General features: G+C 43.4%; 1 protein-coding gene across 1 annotated transcript in view; it reads right to left on the minus strand.

Moving 5' to 3' along the window:
• LOC139376797 (tetratricopeptide repeat, ankyrin repeat and coiled-coil containing 2b) overlaps window positions 1-21,318 on the minus strand; it is a 224,320-nt gene that overhangs the window by 82,415 nt on the left and 120,587 nt on the right. The window contains exon 5 of the mRNA XM_071119726.1: window positions 9,120-9,299. Within this exon, the coding sequence (XP_070975827.1) occupies window positions 9,120-9,299 (180 nt within the window). The remainder of the gene's footprint in view (window positions 1-9,119; window positions 9,300-21,318) is intronic.

Consider the following 21,318-nt stretch of genomic DNA (forward strand, 5'->3'; position numbering starts at 1 on the left):
CCCAGATAGGACTAAAACATGACAAAGAATGCGTTTCATCAAGGAACTTCCACACCTCATACTAAACGTTGTTCATATTAAAAACATGTTTTTTTGTGTGTCTTGATATCAGCTGAGTAAATATGGAGGCTAACAGGGGTAATTTGGTGACAACTGAAGACATTTCAATCTTCATCCACGAAGAGAGAGACTTGGAGGTAAAATAGTACATAGCAGTGCGAAGCTCAGCTGCCCAGTAGTACCACTAGATATTAGGCAAATGGAGCCCCCCTCTGTCATACGTTAGGTACAATAAGGACAAGCGAACTCTGGGACGTCTGTTATTCCAGATACATATAGTGAACATCTTTTTAAGCCTTGTAAAGCGGGATGGTGGCTGCGGCAAGGGAATGTTCTGAAATAGATACAACAGTTTTGGGAGGACATTCATTTTCAGAATGTTAATCCGGACAATTAAAGATATAGGTAAAGATGACCATCATCTACCTGCATCTACGACAGGGTCATAGTTAGTTGAGACTATGCAGTCAATCTCTGGCATAATACGAATGCGGAGATACGTAAAGCATTCCGTTGCATTCAAAAAACAAGTCAGAGGTGTAGGTCTATGACTTTCCTCCTCTAGCATCATAACTGAGGATTTGACATGATTTATTTTGTATCCCGAGAACACGCCGACCTCTTTGATTAGGTCCAGAAGTGCGGGTATGGAATTGCACAAGTCTGTAAGAAACAAAATTACCGTCTGCAGTGAGCCAGAATATAGTCTCCTATAGGACTAAATATAACAAACCCTCACCAGGATGTTCCTGTGTGTAAAAAGAAAAGTTTCCTGATACATAAAGTTATAATAAGGCTAGGCCTACTTGTAAACTGGCCCTGTTATTATAGTTCAATAGACAGTGCTACTATGTTACTAGATAAATTATAACTCGGTGAACTGGCTCAAACTTTAAATACCTGTTTAGACAAAACCATGAGGAGCAATCTTACCTTTAAAAAAATAAGAATGAATTCTACTGCTTACATGAGTTACTTGATGTGAAATAGAGTTCCATGTAGTCTTGGCTCTATGTTTTACTGTGCGCCTCCCATAGTTTGTTCTGGACTTGGGGAATGTGACGAGACCTCTGGTGGTATGTCTTGTGGGGTATGCATGGGTGTCTGAGCTGTGTGCTAGTCGATTAAACAGACAGCTCGGTGCTTTCAACATGTCAATACCTCTCACAAATACAAGTAGTGATGAAGTCAATCTTTCCTCCACTTTGAGCCAGGAGAGATTGACATGCATATTATTCATGTTAGCTCTCTGTGTACATCGAAGGGTCAGCGGTGTTACTTTTAAACATAAGACATCTTCATCTTAAACATATGACAAACTGTCTTAAACATAAAGACCAATTAGCAGACCAAAACATTTAGCTAAGCAGGCTAATTTATCATCTGTAAAACTCATAGACCTATTATTTCTAGCTGGTCCCAGCTAAATCTGGAATACGACTAGCAGACAATGACTTGCTAGTCTATTTACAACCACAGAGTTATCTTGGTAATCTGGTGGCCAATAAAAGCTCCCTTGTCTACGAATAAAAAATATAAAATTCAGTTTGTTTGCTATGCATAGTCTATCTGCACCTCAATAGACTTCCATCTTCCAGTCATTTATATTTTGGTATTCCAAATCAAAATCACAAAAAAATATATTTGTCACATGCTCCAAATACAACATAGACCCTACCGTGAAGTGCTTACTTAGGAGCCAGTATTGACCTACCCTTTGAGCTTACTGAAGTAGACACAGTGGATGGCATGATCTGAAAACCACAGGTTTATTAGATTGATATCTGCTAAATGATAACCACCAAGTGTGTCTGACTTGACACCCTTTATGAAGCAATACTATTAATCAGAGCCGTATAGTTTAAAACAAAAGTATTGCACTATATAGGGATGAAGGTGCCAATCCAGACGCATGCACTCATTTCCTCAGTCAGTATTGATGCGTTCAGGTCCACTGGTTGTTATGACATTATATTTTTCCTTTTCAATTACCTTCTCAATCATTTAGCCTTTTCTGCATTTTTTTACAACTGTGAAAGGTCAGAGGATCTGAAAATGTCATATTTCCATTTGACGGAACAAATGACTGTACGTGTCCGGGACAGAGGGGAGAGGGGGAAGGGTTATAGTGGGACACGCAGATTGTGCATAAACATGCATAAAGATGGCAGAATTCAGATCTGACGTTATTATTTTAGCACTATCCACTGAGGTTTTAAACTATGGGGCACGCATGGTTCAATGTGCCAATAAATCAGTCCAATCTACTTTTTCGGGTTTTAAAATTGCCGGCATCTTGAAGCTAAAATTCGGATTGTGTGTACTCTGCTAATGACCATACAAAAAAAGAGTAATGGAGCGCAATGTACAATACGGCGAACTAAGAAAAACAAGGAATTTGTGGTAAGCGCATGGGGGTAAGTGCATCTTTATGCACCTCCGCTATTGGAGAAGTATGGGCCCTGGGAGCTGAGCCGAGTGTGTAAAGAGATTTGGAGAGGAGGAGGAGATTGAAATGTATAAATGTCAGTCTTCATCTCAGCATTAGCCACACAGAGATGATTATATTTTTCCAACACTCCTAGGCCCAAGCTAGGCCTGCAGTACAGCACAATACAGTAATGTAACACATGCTTTACCTTACCACACACTTCTACACTGGGCTCAATGTACAGCATGGGTGGATTTCCCAAATCTGAAACCCACTCCTGTACAATAATATATCTTTAAACGTAAAACTGCAATGCAATACAATACAGTGGAGGCAGGGTGAGTAGAACAGACAATGGAATTCAGATACACTAATAATAGCATTATAATTGCAGTGAGGGTGGGAGAGCAGTGAGGTTTGAAGGGCAAATGCACAAATGTTCCATCTTACGTGGAAATCCATGTGAAAGTAAAAAGGAAACAGTAATCAACACTAATCGTTTTGATCTCTAGCTGTTCTAAATTAGGGGAAGCAGTCAGATGCAAAAAGAGAAATGTTGAAATAATGCCTTTAAACGTTTCACAGTCGAGTAATCAGCTTGTTGTGGCTCTACAGTGCATCCCAAGTTGGACACCTATTCCCTATAAAGTGCATTACTTTAGACCAGAGCACTATAGGAAATAGGGTGCCATTTGGGATGCAACCAACATCTCAGTAGAGACAGACAGACACTTCAGCTTATTAACCAACAAACAGCCAGACAGACACTTCAGCTTATTAACCAACAAACAGCCAGACAGACACTTCAGCTTATTAACCAACAAACAGCCAGACAGACACTTCAGCTTATTAACCAACAAACAGCCAGACAGACACTTCAGCTTATTAACCAACAAACAGCCAGACAGACACTTCAGCTTATTAACCAACAAACTGTCAGTCAGTGATTACAAGTCATAAACCAGACTAATATATCACTGAGCGTGATTGTCAAAAAGGTCTCCTGGACAACTGCACTACACTAATTTAAGCCAGAAAACTCAGTAGGATATGAGCACGTCTTCTTGGGCATTTCATGTCTACTGCATGTGTTATCCATTTCATGTGTACTGCATGTGTTATCCATTTCATGGGTATTGCATGTGTTATCCATTTCATGTGTACTGCATGTGTTATCCATTTCATGTGTATTGCATGTGTTATCCATTTCATGGGTATTGCATGTGTTATCCATTTCATGTGTACTGCATGTGTTATCCATTTCATGTGTACTGCATGTGTTATCCATTTCATGTGTATTGCAAGTGTTATCCATTTCATGTGTACTGCATGTGTTATCCATTTCATGTGTACTGCATGTGTTATCCATTTCATGTGTACTGCACGTGTTATCAATTTCATGTGTATCAACTCCTCAGCCGTTCCAGACTAAACCCAGACGCACATCACAGTGGACTAGCAGCAGTGGTGGGAGAGATCCAAGAACACAATAGCATAGCAGTGGAATGGAATCAATGCTGAGTGTTTGAAGCCCAAACAGACAGGTCACGACTCTAATCCCCTATAGTTAATGGATGTTGCTGTCTGCAGCCCAGTGTTCAGAACCCACCACCAGAGAGAACAGACAGGTCAGGATGTTTCTGTCTGCTGCCCAGTGTTCAGAACCCACCACCAGAGAGAACAGACAGGTCAGGATGTTGCTGTCTGCAGCCCAGTGTTCAGAACCCACCACCAGAGAGAACAGACTGGTCAGGATGTTTCTGTCTGCTGCCTAGTGTTCAGAACCCACCACCAGAGAGAACACACAGATCAGGATGTTGCTGTCTGCTGCCCAGTGTTCAGAACCCACCACCAGAGAGAACAGACAGGTCAGGATGTTGCTGTCTGCTGCCCAGTGTTCAGAACCCACCACCAGAGAGAACAGACTGGTCAGGATGTTGCTGTCTGCTGCCTAGTGTTCAGAACCCACCACCAGAGAGAACAGACAGGTCAGGATGTTGCTGTCTGCTGCCCAGTGTTCAGAACCCACCACCAGAGAGAACAGACATGTCAGGATGTTGCTGTCTGCTGCCCAGTGTTCAGAACCCACCACCAGAGAGAACAGACAGGTCAGGATGTTGCTGTCTGCTGACCAATGTTCAGAACCCACCACCAGAGAGAACAGACAGGTCAGGATGTTTCTGTCTGCTGCCCAGTGTTCAGAACCCACCACCAGAGAGAACAGACAGGTCAGGATGTTGCTGTCTGCTGCCCAGTGTTCAGAACCCACCACCAGAGAGAACAGGCTGCTCTTGTGATCCTCTGGACCAAAGGCAGTGTGACATTTCCACACCAGCCAGAGGAATTGTGGCACCATGGTTGCCTTCCGAATGACACCCTATTCCCTTTATAGCGCACTACTTTTAACCAGGGCCCATAGGGAATAGGGTGGCATTTGGGATGCAGACCATGATACCGCAGGCTCTGTAAAGGGGTATAGCCTTAGGCGCCCTCTGGCAGCTCCCGTCCTCCTGCCTGCCTCTCCAATCCATTTCACAGGTTGGGTTCAGAGCAGCTGGGACCCCCTGGGTGAAACCTCCACGCAGGCAGAGAGAGCGGAGTGAGGAGAAGAGATTAAATCAGAAACTCATTGATTTCCTAAAAAGGTCAGCACTGCTTTCAGAGCATTGTCATTCTATCTGGAACAGTGAGGTTGAATAAGCCAATAAAACAGCTCTACTGCCTGCCAGCTCCCTACCAGCTCCCAGCTCCCTGAGGCCAATCAAGGCAGAGCAGGAGGGCTGGTGGTAGGGCTGAGGAGGAGAAGGGGGAGGATGCTGCTGCGGAGGGCTGGGGATAGCAGGGGAGGTCTGGGGAGGGAAAGAGAGGGAAGGGGGAGCGCTGGGGGAAAGCAAATGAGGACTGGGTGAGAGCTGGGGAATACTTGGTGTGCAGGGGAGGGCTGGGTAAGACTGGTGAGAGCTGGGGAGGAAAGGAGAAAGGGAGGCCCTCCATGAGGGGATCAAGGTGCATCCAGCCATGCTGAAGACCTGCTCTGATTGTGCCTGCTGCTGAAGCCTGCTGGTCTCTGCTGGGTGCTGGGAGGTGGAGAGGCTTTGATATGCATCCCAAATGGCACCCTATTGCCTGTATAGTGCACTACGAACCCTGTTCGAAAGTATTGCACTATAAAGGGAATAGGGTGCCATTTGGGATGAAGCCTGAGCCTCAGATGCCCATATTGTAACTTGGCACTGGCAGGCGGTGTAAAGGAGTGGCACTGGGTTGGATTAATTAAAGAGTGGGAAGAAGGCTGGGGTGCTCGGGACCATGCCCAATCTGGTGTTGTGGCTATGGACGCCCACATCTGACTTCGAGGCAGATTAAAAGGCAGAGAAAGACTATTTATTTCTATTTTGCAAAACACATGAACAGGTGCATAAGCTACACTCCAGAGGTGGTACATCTTTGCACTGGCACACATGCAGCATGCTGATGCAATTGGACTCATTGTGCAGAGGTAAAATAAAACGCATGAAAGTAGCAATGCAGCAGCGTTAGCACACAGCGGAGTATCAAATTAAAAGTAATGAGGATCTCTTATTCCCATGTTACCTCCCAAAATACACCACAGCAGCAACTGCATCTGCATCACTATCAGCATCTAACTGGCATACATTAACAAGGCAAATTATAATTATGATTATATTGCATTAACAAGGCAAATTATAATTATGATTATATTGCATTAACAAGGCAAATTGTAAATCATCAATTGAATGACTGTGCATGTATACACAGTCACAGTGTTCACAACCAAACTGTGAAATAAGGACTTGCATAACAACGAGAGAACGTGAGACGTTTCTGTGTTATTCTTAAAACAACAACGCTCCTCTCTACGACAACAGTCATCAAGATAACAGCAAGCACAATGAAACTCCCAGAATTCCTTTTGATTGACGCAGATGAAAGTGTTCGTAAATTAGGCTGAATGTTCTACAGACACGAAAGAGGAAAGGAGAGAGGGAAGAAAAGTGGATTAAACAGACAAAGGGGGCTGTAAGCAGTGTGGAGTTGAGAGAGAGAGAGAGAGAGAGAGAGAGAGAGAGAGAGAGAGAGAGAGAGAGAGAGAGAGAGAGAGAGAGAGAGAGAGAGAGAGAGAGAGAGAGAGAGACGGAGATTGGCTCGCTATGAGATGTAATTTTCAGGCCCCATTCCCTCCGATCCGACCCAAACTCTCCTGGCTCCTGTCACCAACAACAGAAAGCCTTCTCTTCCAGCAGTAGGAAGCAGCACCCCCGGTTAAGATAACAGGGCTTTTAAAAAGCCCAGTTTAGAGAAATAAATAATTCTGTATGGTGTACAAACACACAGCAGCATATACAGTGCCTTCAGAAAGTATTCATACCCCTTGACTTATTCCACATTTTGTTGTGTTACTGCCTGAATTGAATTGAACATTTTCTCACCACCTACACACAATACCCCAGACTGAACCAGGTGTTCCTCTAGGATTTCGACCTGTTCTTAACTCCATTCCGTTTATTTTTTATTCTGAAAAACTTCCCTGTCTTTAACGATTACAAGCATACCTATAAAATTATGCAGCCACCACTATGCTTGAAAAAGAGTGGTACTCAGTAATGTGTTGTATTGGACTTGCCCCAAACATAACACACTGAATTCAGGACAAAACGTTAATTGCTGTCATATTTTTTTTCAGTCTTTTTTAGTGCCTTGTTACAAACAGGATGCATGTTTTGGAATATTTGTATTCTGTACAGGCTTCCTTCTTTTCACTCTGTCAATTAGGTTAGTATTGTGAGCTAACTAAGTTGCTAATCCATCCTCAATTTTCTCCTATCACAGCCATTAAACTCTGTAACTGTTTTAAAGTCACCATTGGCCTCACGGTGACATCCCTGAGTGGTTTCCTTCCTCTCTGGCAACTGAGTTAGGAGGCCTGTATCTTTGTATTGACTGGTTATATTGAAACAAAAGGATATTCAATGTCTGTTTATTTATTTTTTGTTTTCATCTACCAATAGGTGTCCTTCTTTGCTAGGCTGAATCTGGACTTTGTGGTTGAATCTGTGTTTAAAATTCCCTACTCGACTGAGGTACCTTACAGATAATTGTATGTGTATCATGTATCATTGTATCATGTCAAACACTATTATTGCACACAGAGTAAGTCCATGCAACTTATTATGTGACTTGTAAACACATTTTTAGTCCTGAACTTATTTAGGCTTGCCATAACAAATGGGTTAAATACTTATTGACTCAAAACATTTCAGCTTTTCATTTTTTATTAATTGGTTAACATTCTGAAAACATAATATCAGTTTGATTGTGTTGTGTGAAGTATTGTGTGAAGGCAAGCGATAAAACAGCTAAATTTAATCCATTGTAAATTCAGTCTGTAACACAACAAAACGGGGAAAAACTCAGAGTGTAAATACATTCTGAAGGCACTGTAGGAGAGGGTTAATGATACAACTAGGCTAAATCACCAGGATGAGAGTGGTAAACCGCACCCTAGTGGTGAATGTTGGACAATGCGTTTCACACCCAATCCCTTTCACTCTGTAGACACTTAAGGAATAAAACTAATTTTTCTAATTCAATTCAAGCCTGCACTGACTAGCCACACTAGCCCATTACAGTGCAATGACAGTAGCTTTCAATGATCAAGTTACTGAGAGATAGACTGAAGAGAGAGAGAGTGGGAGAGAGATAGACTGAGGAGAGAGCGAGCAAAAGAGCGAAAGAGAGAAAGAGAGAGACTGAGGAGAAAGAGAGCGAGGAGAAAGAGAGTGAGACTGAGGAGAAAGAGAGAGAGGAGAAAGAGAGAGAGAGGAGAAAGAGAGAGACTAAGGAGAGCTAGAGAGAGAGACTGAGGAGAAAGAGAGAGAGGAGAAAGAGAGAGAGAGGAGAAAGAGAGAGACTAAGGAGAGCTAGAGAGAGAGACTGAGGAGAAAGAGAGAGAGGAGAAAGAGAGAGAGGAGAAAGAGAGAGAGACTGAGGAGAAAGAGAGAGAGGAGAAAGAGAGAGAGACTGAGGAGAAAGAGAGAGAGGAGAAAGAGAGAGAGACTGAGGAAAAAGAGAGAGAGGAGAACGAGAGAGAGACTGAGGAGAAAGAGAGAGAGGAGAAAGAGAGAGAGAGGAGAAAGAGAGAGACTAAGGAGAGCTAGAGAGAGATTGGGAGTGAAGCTGATTTCCGAGATGACTGTGACAGGAAATGATCAGTTAGTGGTGAGTGACAAGGGCAGACACGAGCAGGATAGGAATATAGACAGACAACCACAGCTCATATCTGCCATTCCTGGCATCCCAGCCTAGCTATTAGGTAAGCCTGGAGTGATTATTAGTGGGCCTTGACCTGGGAGGGCTGTAGTTAATCATTTATTGAGTTCACAATGACTTGTGTTGACCGGCATCAGTGAACACTGACGTAAGCATCCAACTTCCCAGTTACCATCATGTAACTGACTTATGTATTCCCCCACACGACATTCCAACACGAATGAGTGACATTGGGCGATTGGTTATTAACCGAACGCCCAAAGGAGCAGACAACAACACAGTTTGACCTACGGGATTTCTCCTGTGGAGGTGTTGTGTATATTTCTGTGACCATTACCTGTGAGCTTCTTGATGGGCTGCAGCCGGACACTGATGGTCTGGTGTGTGAGCAGTGGGGAGGAGGGCAGGGAGCGTGAAACGCCCTCCATGATGCGGATGTGCTGCATGCCCTCGGTCATAGAGAGAGGCGGAAGGGCATAGTCGCCCTCAAAGGCACAGTCACTGTCTATACTACCACCTGCAGGAGGAAGCAGAAAAGTCAGCATCACAAGACAATAATATTAATGTTCCACGCATATACTAGCTATTTCATTTAACGTCTGGCATTACAACATTTACAGTATTGTGAGTGTAGTCATAGATGTTTCAGAACAGTTATTAGCGTATTTGTTGTGCATTGTATTGCATTATGCATAACTTATAAGGCATTATACATGTGCTTCTAGTGGCATTGTAGATACTTTACAAACCGGGAACATTCCCAGAACATTAGACAAGATTCCAATTAAGTTCTAGTTAAGGTTTTATCTAACATTAGGATGATAACATCCCAAAAACATTAAAAACAAAGTTTTAAATACCTTTTTTATGTTTTAAATGAACTATCCTTGGAATGTTCGCCGAACATTCCCCAAAAGTTTTTATTAGGTTTCCAGGTAATGTAATATCACAATGTATCAGTAATGTTTTCCCAGCAAACTAAATTGGTTCTGTGAACGTTCCTAGAACATTTGTTAGGTTGCAGAAAATGTTCTCTTAACTCAAAAACTGTCCAGTCGTGCTGATGATTATGCAATGCTTGAATAAAACATTTGCCTGATGTTACAAGAACATTCCCAGAACACGTCTGTTCTTTAAAAGGTTCCCAGAATGTTTCATTAGGTTGTGTGAACAGTCTGGTGGTAACATTGTGGGGACATCACAAAAGACATGTTCCCAAAACACAAAAACCGTCCAGTTGTGCAGATGATAATACGTTTATTTTAGGGTGCAAAAAACATTAACCTGATATTACAACAACATTACCAGAACAAATGCATGTTGTTCTTTAAAAGTTCCTCACACACTTCTTTAGGTTGTGGTAACATTGACGCAGAGGGTTAATGATCTGGCTGCATATCTGAAAAATGACGGTTCAATCCCACATATTCTTTAACCATGTTTCTTTAATGTGGATCAGATATACTCTACTAAAAGAAAGGATGTCTTTATTTTGTCCAGATTTATAAATTCAGACTGAAATGCAGAATATAGACTAACTGTAAAAAAACGCACCCAAAATAATTTCGCCTTTGAGATGCTTGATATGGTCCCCCATAAATGATGCAGAAAAATGTATCCATGCTTTTGTCACTTCTAGGTTAGACTACTGCAATGCTCTACTTTCCGGCTACCCGGATAAAGCACTAAATAAACTTCAGTTAGTGCCAAATACAGCTGCTAGAATCCTGACTAGAACCCAAAAATTTTATCATATTACTCCAGTGCTAGCCTCCCTACACTGGCTTCCTGTCAAGGCAAGGGCTGATTTCAAGGTTTTACTGCTAACCTACAAAGCATTATATGGGCTTGCTCCTACCTATCTCTCTGATTTGGTCCTGCCGTACATACCTACACATACGCTACGGTCACAAGACGCAGGCCTCCTAATTGTCCCTAGAATTTCTAAGCAGCCAGCTGGAGGCAGGGCTTTCTCCTATAGAGCTCCATTTTTATGGAATGGTCTGCCTACCCATGTGAGAGACGCAAACTCGGTCTCAACCTTTAAGTCTTTACTGAAGACTCATCTCTTCAGTGGGTCATATGATTGAGTGTAGTCTGGCCCAGGAGTGTGAAGGTGAACGGAAAGGCTCTGGAGCAACGAACCGCCCTTGCTGCCTCTGCCTGGCCGGTTCCCCTCTTTCCACTGGGATTCTCTGCCTCTAACCCTATTACAGGGGCTGAGTCACTGGCTTACTAGGGCTCTTTCATACCATCCCTAGCAGGGGTGCGTCACTTGAGTGGGTTGAGTCACTGATGTGATCTTCCTGTCTGGGTTGGCCCCCCCCCCCCCCCCCCTTGGGTCGTGCCGTGGTGGAGATCTTTGTGGGCTATACTCTGCCTTGTCTCAGGATGGTAAGTTGGTGGTTGAAGATATCCCTCTAGTGGTGTGGGGGCTGTGCTTTGGCAAAGTGGGTGGGGTTATATCCTTCCTGTTTGGCCCTGTCCGGGGGTGTCCTCGGATGGGGCCACAGTGTCTCCTGACCCCTCCTGTCTCAGCCTCCAGTATTTATGCTGCAGTAGTTTGTGTGTCGGGGGGCTAGGGTCAGTCTGTTATATCTGGAGTACTTCTCCTGTCCTATCCGGTGTCCTGTGTAAATTTAAGTATGCTCTCTCTAATTCTCTCTTTCGCTCTTTCTTTCTCTCTCTCGGAGGACCTGAGCCCTAGGACCATGCCTCAGGACTACCTGACATGATGACTCCTTGCTGTCCCCAGTCCACCTGGCCGTGCTGCTGCTCCAGTTTCAACTGTTCTGCCTGTGATTATTATTATTTGACCATGCTGGTCATTTATGAACATTTGAACATCTTGGCCATGTTCTGTTATAATCTCCACCCGGCACAGCCAGAAGAGGACTGGCCACCTCACATAGCCTGATTCCTCTCTAGGTTTCTTACTAGGTTTTGGCCTTTCTAGGGAGTTTTTCCTAGCCACCGTGCTTCTACACCTGCATTGCTTGCTGTTTGGGGTTTTAGGCTGGGTTTCTGTTCAGCACTTTGAGATATCAGCTGATGTACGAAGGGCTATATCAATAAATTTGATTTGATATCTTATTTTTCATGATCTGAAAATCAAAAGTGATCCTAGATCAGCACTTACAGTCTTGGATACCTTGTAAATATGAGCCCGGAAGTACGCAGAATACACAGAGGATGGGTGAAGTGATGGGGAATAACCCAGTTACCAGTATTTCATTGGGTTAGTCATGTCTAAGAAGATTAAAAATTAAGCATGGAATTCCTGATTGACCATACTGCCATGAATACACACTTAGAACAGATGTGTAAAACACAACACACTGTGTTATTTTTTAACACATCTGTGTGTCTAGCTAGGGATAACGTGTTACTTTTAACACAATCAAAGTGCTGTCACATTTAACACATGATTTGTGTAAATTACTCAAGGCATCCTTTCAACACACATCCTATAGAATATCCTATCAGATTTTGGAACCTATTCTATAGGATTTTACTACCGTCGCCTTCTGGATGATAGCAGGGTGAACAGGCAGTGGCTCGGGTGGTTGTTGTCCTTGATGATCTTTTTGTCCTTCTTGTGACATCAGGTGCTGTAGGTGTCCTGGAGGGCAGGTAGTATGCCGCCCGGTGATGCGTTGGGCAGACCGCACCACCCTCTGGAGATCCCTGCGGTGCGGGCGGTGCGGTTGCCGTACCAGGAGGTGATACAGCCCGACAGGATGCTCTCAATTGTGCATCTGTAAAGGTTTGTGAGGGTTTTAGGTGCCAAGCCAAATTTCTTCAGCCTCCTGAGGTTGAAGAGGTGCTGTTGCGCCTTCTTCACCACAATGTTTGTGTGGGTGGACCATTTCAGATCGTCAGTGATGTGTACGCTGGGGAACCTGAAGCTTTCCACCTTCTCCACTGTGGCCCCGTTGATGTGGATGCTCCCTCTGCTATTTCCTGAAGTCCACGATAAGCTCCTTTGTTTTGTTGACGTTGGATGAGAGGTTATTTTCCTGGCACTACACTCCCAAGCCCTCACCTCCTCCCTATTGGCTGTCTCGTCATTGTTGGTAATCAGGCCTACTACCATTGTGTCGTCTGCAAACTTTGATGATTGAGTTGAAGGTGTGCGCGGCCACGCAGTCATGGGTGAACAGAGTACAGGAGGGGGCTGAGCACGCATTCTTGTGGGGCCCCAGTGTTGAGGATCAATGAAGTGGAGGGGTTGTTTCCTACCTTCCCACCTGGGGGCGGCCTGTCAGGAAGTCCAGGACCCAGTTGCACAGGGCGGGGTTCAGACCGTCATTTAGTTCAGTTACCTTTGCTTTCTTGGGTACAAGAAGAATGGTGGACATCTTGAAGCATGTGGGGACAGCAGACTGGGATAGGGAGAGATTGAATATGTCCGTAAACACTCCAGCCAGCTGGCCTGCGCATGCTCTGAGGACGCGACTGTGGATGCAGTTTGGGTTGGCAGGCTTAGTGAGAGTTAACACGCTTAAATGTCTTACTCACATCGGCCACAGAGAAGGAGAGCCCACAGTCCTTGGTAGTGGGCTGCGTTGGTGGCACTGTGTTATCCTCAAAGACGTCAGTGTTTCCGATCATATAACATTTTGTAATTAATGTTGTTGTATTGTACTCAAACTAATGACAACAAACTATAATTTAATGGGTTCTAATAAGTTTCTGATTGGGGTGACACAATCCTACAAGACTCCTTTAGGATACATTTATTTTGAATCCGTCTGTCTGCATATTTCAAGACGTGGCATAAGAAGGTGCAGTGAGATACCCAATGGGTTGGACGACACTTTTCTTGTCAATCATCTTGTAAAAGCATACTTCAAAACTGGAAATCAACCAGTCATCCGTCATTAACACAATGGAAAGGTCAAATGATTTATTATCTAAATGTTGAAAGTGTGTGGGCAACAGAGAGAAACAAATTGGTGCAGTTTGAGGCCATGTGGCACATGATACAGGTGTTGGAGATGGGGGTGTGAGCAGGTGGGTCTGGGCAGGGGTGACGTTGTGGATGTTTGTGTGCATCTGTATGTTGTTGTTTGTATGTGTGTTTTGTATTGTAAATAAATAACATAAGAACAGAAAAACAATAGGATCCAATCAGATTTCTTTTGAATTCCAATAGGAAAGAAAGTACTCCATTAGGATATAGGATTCTGATAGAGGTGACAAAATCTTCGAATAAGAAAACTGTAGTCCAACAGGATTCCAACAGGATTTTGATAGAGGTAACAAAATCCTATATGATTGTGAGAATCTTGGATTCTATTGGAAAAATCGCTAATCCAAACAGGATTTTTTTAAAGGGCAACACTTTATGTTAAAAGTAACACAACATGGATGTGTTAAAAAATGGTTGATGTTTCTTACACATTTTGTGTTGTATTCCGATTCAGTAAATGCGAAGCTTCACAACATTTTCAGATTTGAAGAAAATGGCGGAAAATATGCAGCCGAAGTTCGACGAGAGCGGATACAAATGTAAGTACAAAAAGTAAATATTCATCGCTTTAGCTAATTATGACAAATGTTAAGAAAATGTTGAGCAAGGTAATATAAAAGTAATGACTTGTCAAGTAAGTTAAATTAAACGTTATGTTGGCTGACAATTTGTTAGCAACGCTAGCCTTACAAACCGCATAGCATACATGTACCAGTATGTTAGCTAGCTAGCGAACGTCAGTTGGCTACTAATACATCAAACTTGCCAGTATATTAACTATACTGAACATAAATATAAACACAACGTGTAAAGTGTTGGTTCCATGTTTCATGAGCTGAAATAAAAGATCACAGAAATTTCCCATATGCACAAAAAGCATATTTCTCTCAGATTTTGTGCACAAATTTGTTTACATCCCTCTTAGTATCCCTGTCAGTGAGCAAATAGCATGCTACCTGCAGGAATGTCCACCAGAGCTGTTGTGAGAGAATTGAATGTTCATTTATCTATCATAAGCTGCCTCCAATGTCGTTTTAGAGAATTTGGCAGTAAAGGGTGTCTATTTACATCATAAGGACTGAAGTTGATCACCTGGCATGCTAGAAACTAATTCCGGTTCACAAGAAAGAGGCATGCGGCCTTGAAGGAGTTTGAGTAAGAAGCTGAATTGCTGGGAACATTACCTAACATTAACAATCACTAGACTGTTAAGTTACTGCAGCTTATATGATCTGGCTCATTTACATTCATGATGCAATACATCCTTGGGAGCGAGTGATAACGTTACAGGTTGGCAGGAAATTTGGGGGGACAAAAAATACAAGTTTTGTGCTGGCATCAATTCACCTTTCAATTGGTTACTAATGCCTGGGTGTATTTTATCTGTATTTGCCAACTGATAGTTAGTAACTGTAATATATTACTGTGCTTTGCCTAGGGCATTTGTGCAAGTGTACTGTCAGAAGGGGAAGGACAAAGATAAAAGTATTTATTTTCTGTATACAGTAGACATCTAAAATGTCTCAATATCTTCACAATGTCCAGGTTGTATGGTGAGTATGGTAAGTCCAGCTAACTGGTTTCTTTTAGGATTTGAAGTGTCCCCAAACTGGGGTGAGTACAGAGGGAGGGGAGAGCACCTGATGGCCCAATTCACATAAGGCCCGCTATTACACCGCCTGTTGTCATTGCCTCATCCAGCCAGGAGGTAGTGGTGTTTTCAGGAAAAGTTCAGGAACCGAGAGAGAGAGAGAGGGAGAAAAAGATAGAACTCCCAAGAGGAGGAGAGAGCCAGAGTGGGTCACACCACTCAGAGAGATGCAGGACATAGATCAAAAGAGAGAGGCCGGCCAGCACTCATGATGAAAAGAGAGAAAGATGCAATAAAAAAGAGAGAAGAGAGACAAGGAAAACAGAGAGTTGAGGAGGACCGCAAGAGGGAGAAGATAGAGGAGGAGTACAAGAAGAAGGAGGAGAAGAGAGAGGAGGAGTACAGGAGGATGATGGATGAGGAGAATAGGCGTAGGGACAACGAGAATTGATGTGGAGAAGATGAGAATAGACGGAGAGACGAGGACAATAGACAGAGGGAGGCTGGACTGTTGAGGGTTTGGACATTTTAATGACAAAAAGTAATGTTTTTATTTGCCAGTGCCTAGTTCCAATAGAGTTGCCAATGTATCAGGCATTGATTGTTCCAGATCTGGTTCCAATGCCAAATGCTTTCTTTCAAACTATTTGAGCACTTGATTGAGCCTGCCTATAAATGCCAGTGCTAATATAAAAATACATGTGTTTTGTTTAGTTTTTTATTTTATAAAATTATTTTTAAAAGTTACGTTAAGTGGAAGGCCACACAGCTTTAATAATAGAACATTGTATTAACAACAAAACCATATGTTTTATGCCATGAAGCTCTTAAAATAGCTCCACCACACACAAAGAGCAGAATAGAAAATCTTTCAAATATGAAAACTGGTAATACTTTAAAAAACAGAACAGTGAGTTATGTCAAATGTGAACACGGGTGATATTGATTGATTTAAGAATCAACAATTAAGTTTCAAAAAACAAGTTGTGCGGCAGTGAGGATCTCATGGGTTGTTTTCTACTGGTGGGGAATTGCAGTAGTTGTGGTGACCTGGGATGGGGTTAGCAGGTGCTGCAACATTGCCCACTCCTGATGATCAAATCAAATGAAATTGCATTTGTCACATGAGCCGAACACAACAGGTGAAAACCTTAAAGTGAAATACTTACTTACAAGCCCTTAACCAACAATGCAATTTGAAGAAAAATTAGTGTTAAGTATCTACAAAAATAAACTGAAGTAAAAAAAAAAAAAGAAAAAAAAAAAAAGAATTTAATTAAAGAGAAACAATAAAAAAAACAGTAACGAGGCTATATACAGGGGTAACTGGTACAGAGTCAATGTGCCGGGGCACAGGTTTTTTGTTCGTTTTTTTAAATTGTTAAAAAAAATATTTTGGACATAATGTTGCCGCTACCATCTCTTATGACCGAAAATAACTTTTGGACATCAGGACTGCAATTACTCACCACGGACTGGCAGAATCCTTTTCTAAATTTAATGACTCTGACGAGCACAACGCGAACAATATACTGATTTCTCGGGAACAGGCCAAGATCCCTGTGATTTGCATGAGGAGGAGGCTGAGAAAAAGGGGCCAGAAGGCGGGCTGCCTTCTGAGAATTCATAGGCAATCGAATAAACCCCCACTTCCTTCCATTCTGGTAGTAAACGTGCAATCTTTGGAGAATAAAATCAATGACCTACACGCAAAAATTCAAGCAGGAAGCACCAGTGACTAGATCAATAAAAACGAGGTCAGATGAAGCAGATGCTAATCTACAGGACTGTATTGCTAGCACAGACTGGAATATGTTCCGGGATTCCTCCGATGGCATTGATGAGTACACCACATCAGTCATTGGCTTCATCAATAAGTGCATTGATGACATCATCCCCACAGTGACCGCATGTACAGTTGAAGTTGGAAGTTTACATACACTTAGGTTGGAGTCATTAAAACTTGTTTTTCAACCACTCCACACATTTTTTGTTAACAAACTATAGTTTTGGCAAGTCGGTTAGGACATCTACTTTGTGCATGACACAAGTACATTTTCCAACAATTGTTTACAGACAGATTATTTCACTTATAATACACTGTATCACAATTCCAGTGGGTCAGAAGTTTACATACAGTAAGTTGACTATGCCTTTAAACAGCTTGGAAAATTCCAGAAAATGATGTCATTGGCTTTAGAAGCTTGTGATAGGCTAATTGACATCATTTGAGTCAATTGGAGGTGTATCTGTGGATGTATTTCAAGGCCTACCTACAAACTCAGTGCCTCTTTGCTTGACATCATGGGGAAATCAAAAGAAATCAGCCAAGACCTCAGAAAAAAAATTGTAGAGCTCCACGAGTCTGGTTCATCATTGGGAGCAATTTCCAAACGCCTGAAGGTACCACGTTCATCTGTACAAACATCTGTACAAACAATAGTTCGCAAGTATAAACACCATAAGACCACGCAGCCGTTATATCGCTCAGGAAGGAGATGCGTTCTGTCTCCTAGAGATGAACGTACTTTGGTGCGAAAAGTGCAAATCAATCCCAGGACAGCAGCAAAGGACCTTGTGAAGAAGCTGGAGGAAACAGGTACGAAAGTATCTATATCCACAGTAAAACAAGTCCTATATCGACATTACCTGAAAGGCCGCTCAGCAAGAAAGAAGCCACTGCTCCAAAACCGCCATAAAAAAGCCAGACTACGGTTTGCAACTGCACATGGGGACAAAGATCGTACTTTTTGTAAATGTCCAGTGGTCTGATGAAACAAAAATAGAACTGCTTGGCCATAATGACCATCATTATGTTTTGAGGAAAAAGGGCGAGGCTTGCAAGCCAAAGAACACCATCCCAACTGTGAAGCACGGGGGTGGCAGCGTCATGTTGTGGGGGTGCTTTGCTGCAGGAGGGACTAGTGCACTTTACAAAATAGATGGCTTCATAAGGAAGGACATTTTTGTGGATATATTGAAGCAACATCTCAAGACATCAGTCAGGAAGTTAAAGCTTGGTCGCAAATGGGTCTTCCAAATGGACAATGACCCCAAGCATACTTCCAAAGTTGTGGCAAAATGGCTTAAGGACAACAAAGTCAAGGTATTAGAATGGCCAACACAAAGCTCTGACCTCAATCCCACAGAAAATGTGTGGGCAGAACTGAAAAAGCATGTGCGAGCAGGGAGGCCTACAAACCTGACTCAGTTACACCCGCTCTGTCAGGAGGAATGGGCCAAAATTCACCCAACTTATTGTGGCTTGTGGAAGGCTACCCGAAAAGTTTGACCCAAGTTAAAAAATTTAAAGGCAATGCTACCAAATACTAATTGAGTGTATGTAAACTTCTGACCCACTTGGAATGTGATGAAAAAAAAATAAAAGCTGAAATAAATTATTTCTCTCTACTATTATTCTGACATTTCACATTCTTAAAATAAAGTGGTGATCCTAAATGACCTAAGACAGGGAATATTTACTATGATTAAAAGTCAGGAATTGTGAAAAACTGTGAAAGCCATGGATACAGGCAACATCCGCACTGAGCAAAAAGCCAAAGCTACCGCTTTCAAGGAGCGGGACTCTAACCCGGACGCCTATAAGAAATCCCTATTTGCCCTCCGACGAACCATCAAACCGACAAAGCGTCAGTACAGGACTAAAATCGAATCGTACTACACCGGCTCTGACGCTCGTCGGATGTGGCAGGGCTTGCAAACCATTACAGACTACAAAGGGAAGCACAGCCGAGAACTGCCCAGTGACACAAGCCTATCAGACGAGCTAAACTACTAAACTAATATCTATGCTCACTTCGAGGCAAATAACACTGAAACATGCATGAGAGCACCAGCTGTTCCGGAAGACTGTGTGATCATGCTCTCCGCAGTCGATGGGAGTAAGACCTTTAAACAGGTCAACATTCATTTTCCACCTCTCACTGTCCGAGTCTGTAATACCAACATATTTTAAGCAGACCACCAAAGTGCCTGTACCCAAGAACACTAAGGTAACCTTCCTAAATGACTACCGACCTGTAGCATTCACATCTGTAGCCATGAAGTGCTTTGAAAGGCTGGTCATGGCTCACATCAACACCATTATCCCAGAAATCCTAGACACACTCCAATTTGCAAACCGCCCCAACAGATCCACAGATGATGCAATCTCTATTGCACTCTACACTGCCCTTTCCCATGCAGGAATGGGCGATATGGGCTAAAAGTAATATCTCAATTTTTATCAGAAGGTTTGGACGATTTACAATATATATATATATATATATATATATATATATATATATATCTTGATTTCTTGATGAGGCCAATACATAATTCTTAACTGAACTTTCTTTATTAAAATAAAAAATATACAAGGCCTCAGATTCCAAGAACACAGGATGAGATGTTACTATTCTTTGTGCAAGCACTTCCAAGAGTTCATGAACAGTGAGCCTGGTGAAATTTGGGGAGCGCATTGTCAGTAGTGTACCTTTGGTTCCTAGGGTGTTTCGGCCTTTCACACTATACACCCTCCCCAAAAGCGGCCAGCGACAGGGTGATCAATCCTACGCTTGCGTCCCATTCCCAATTAGTCATAGGAGTTGCCTTGTTGTTGATAGCCAACATCCCATGGGACTATGCATGTTGACCGCATACCTCCTGGCCCTCTCACTTCGGGGCCCAGCTGGGGTCTTTCCTCTTCATCCAAAGCCACTGACTGCTGCCTTCTGCCGCCACCGATACAGCTTTGATTGCCGAACGCTGGCTCTGGCCCTTAATTCCCAGGTCTCTAAGCAGTCTGGTTGTAGATGTTGCCACAAAACCTCTGCAGCCCACCTCCACTGGTCGGACTTCTGTGTTCCAGCCATGATGCCGTGCTTTGGCAGCTAGATCGGCATAGCGCAGATGTTTTCGCTCATAAGCCTCATCTACTGAGTCCTCCCAGGGTACTGTGAGCTCAATGATGAATACCTTCTTGAGCGAACGGGACCAGAGCACCATGTCAGGTCTTAGGGTGGTGGTTGCGATCTCCGGAGGAAACACAAGTTGCCGGCCAATGTCAGCTAGCATTTTCCAGTAGCGGGCCAAGCGCAGCTGGTCTCGCTCTAATGGTGTAGAGCCACTCTTCGGTGGTTTAGCCCCTTCGCGGACAAAGGTCGTCCGTAAGGGGTGTGATGCTGCTGGGGGTGGTAGGGAGTTGGTGGCAGCTCGCTTGTCCTCCAGGGCGGACGCAAGGTTTTTAAGGACTTGGTTGTGACGCCAAGTGTAGCGTCCTTGGGTGAGGCTTGTTTTACACCCTGTGAGAATGTGCCTGAGGTTGGCTGGCATGGAACAGAGGGCACAGTCCGGATCTTCACCATACCATTGGTGAAGATTTACTGGTGTTGGAAGGACGTCATATGTTGCTCTGATGGAAAAGCTCAACTGCCTCGCTTCCATGGCCCACAGATCCTTCCAGCTGATCTTCCTCTTCTCCACACTGTCTCATCGAGTCCACTGTCTCTGTTTGGCAAGAGAGACTGCCTTGGCCCACCTTGCAGCCTCCTCCTGATGGCGTACTTCCTGCACTACCATCTTCCGCCGCTCTGGTGCAGTGGCCTTACTCCAAGCAGCACGGCTAGTTAGCCCAAGGCCTCCTCTCCCTTGCTGAACATGACCCACAATGTCAGCATGTCTGAGGGATGCTGTTGCCACCTGGACTGCTTCCTGGCCTCCATTTGCGCCCAGTTGCCAAGGTCGGCGCGTTGTTGCTCACCACTGGGTCTCGAGATTCATTCAGTGTCATCTGAAGCCTGGTTTTTGCACACTTGAATTCCTCTGTTAGACTGGTGAGGGGCAGCTTGAGGACACCATCTCCATAGAGGCCTATGGTGGTAAGGCATCGTGGAACTCCGAGCCACTTCTTTAAGTAGCCTGTGACTCCTCTTTCCATCTTCTCCACTGTTGAGATTGGAACCTCATACA

The sequence above is a fragment of the Oncorhynchus clarkii genome, chromosome 20 (assembly GCF_045791955.1).
Source record: "Oncorhynchus clarkii lewisi isolate Uvic-CL-2024 chromosome 20, UVic_Ocla_1.0, whole genome shotgun sequence".
NCBI classification, from domain to species: domain Eukaryota; kingdom Metazoa; phylum Chordata; class Actinopteri; order Salmoniformes; family Salmonidae; genus Oncorhynchus; species Oncorhynchus clarkii.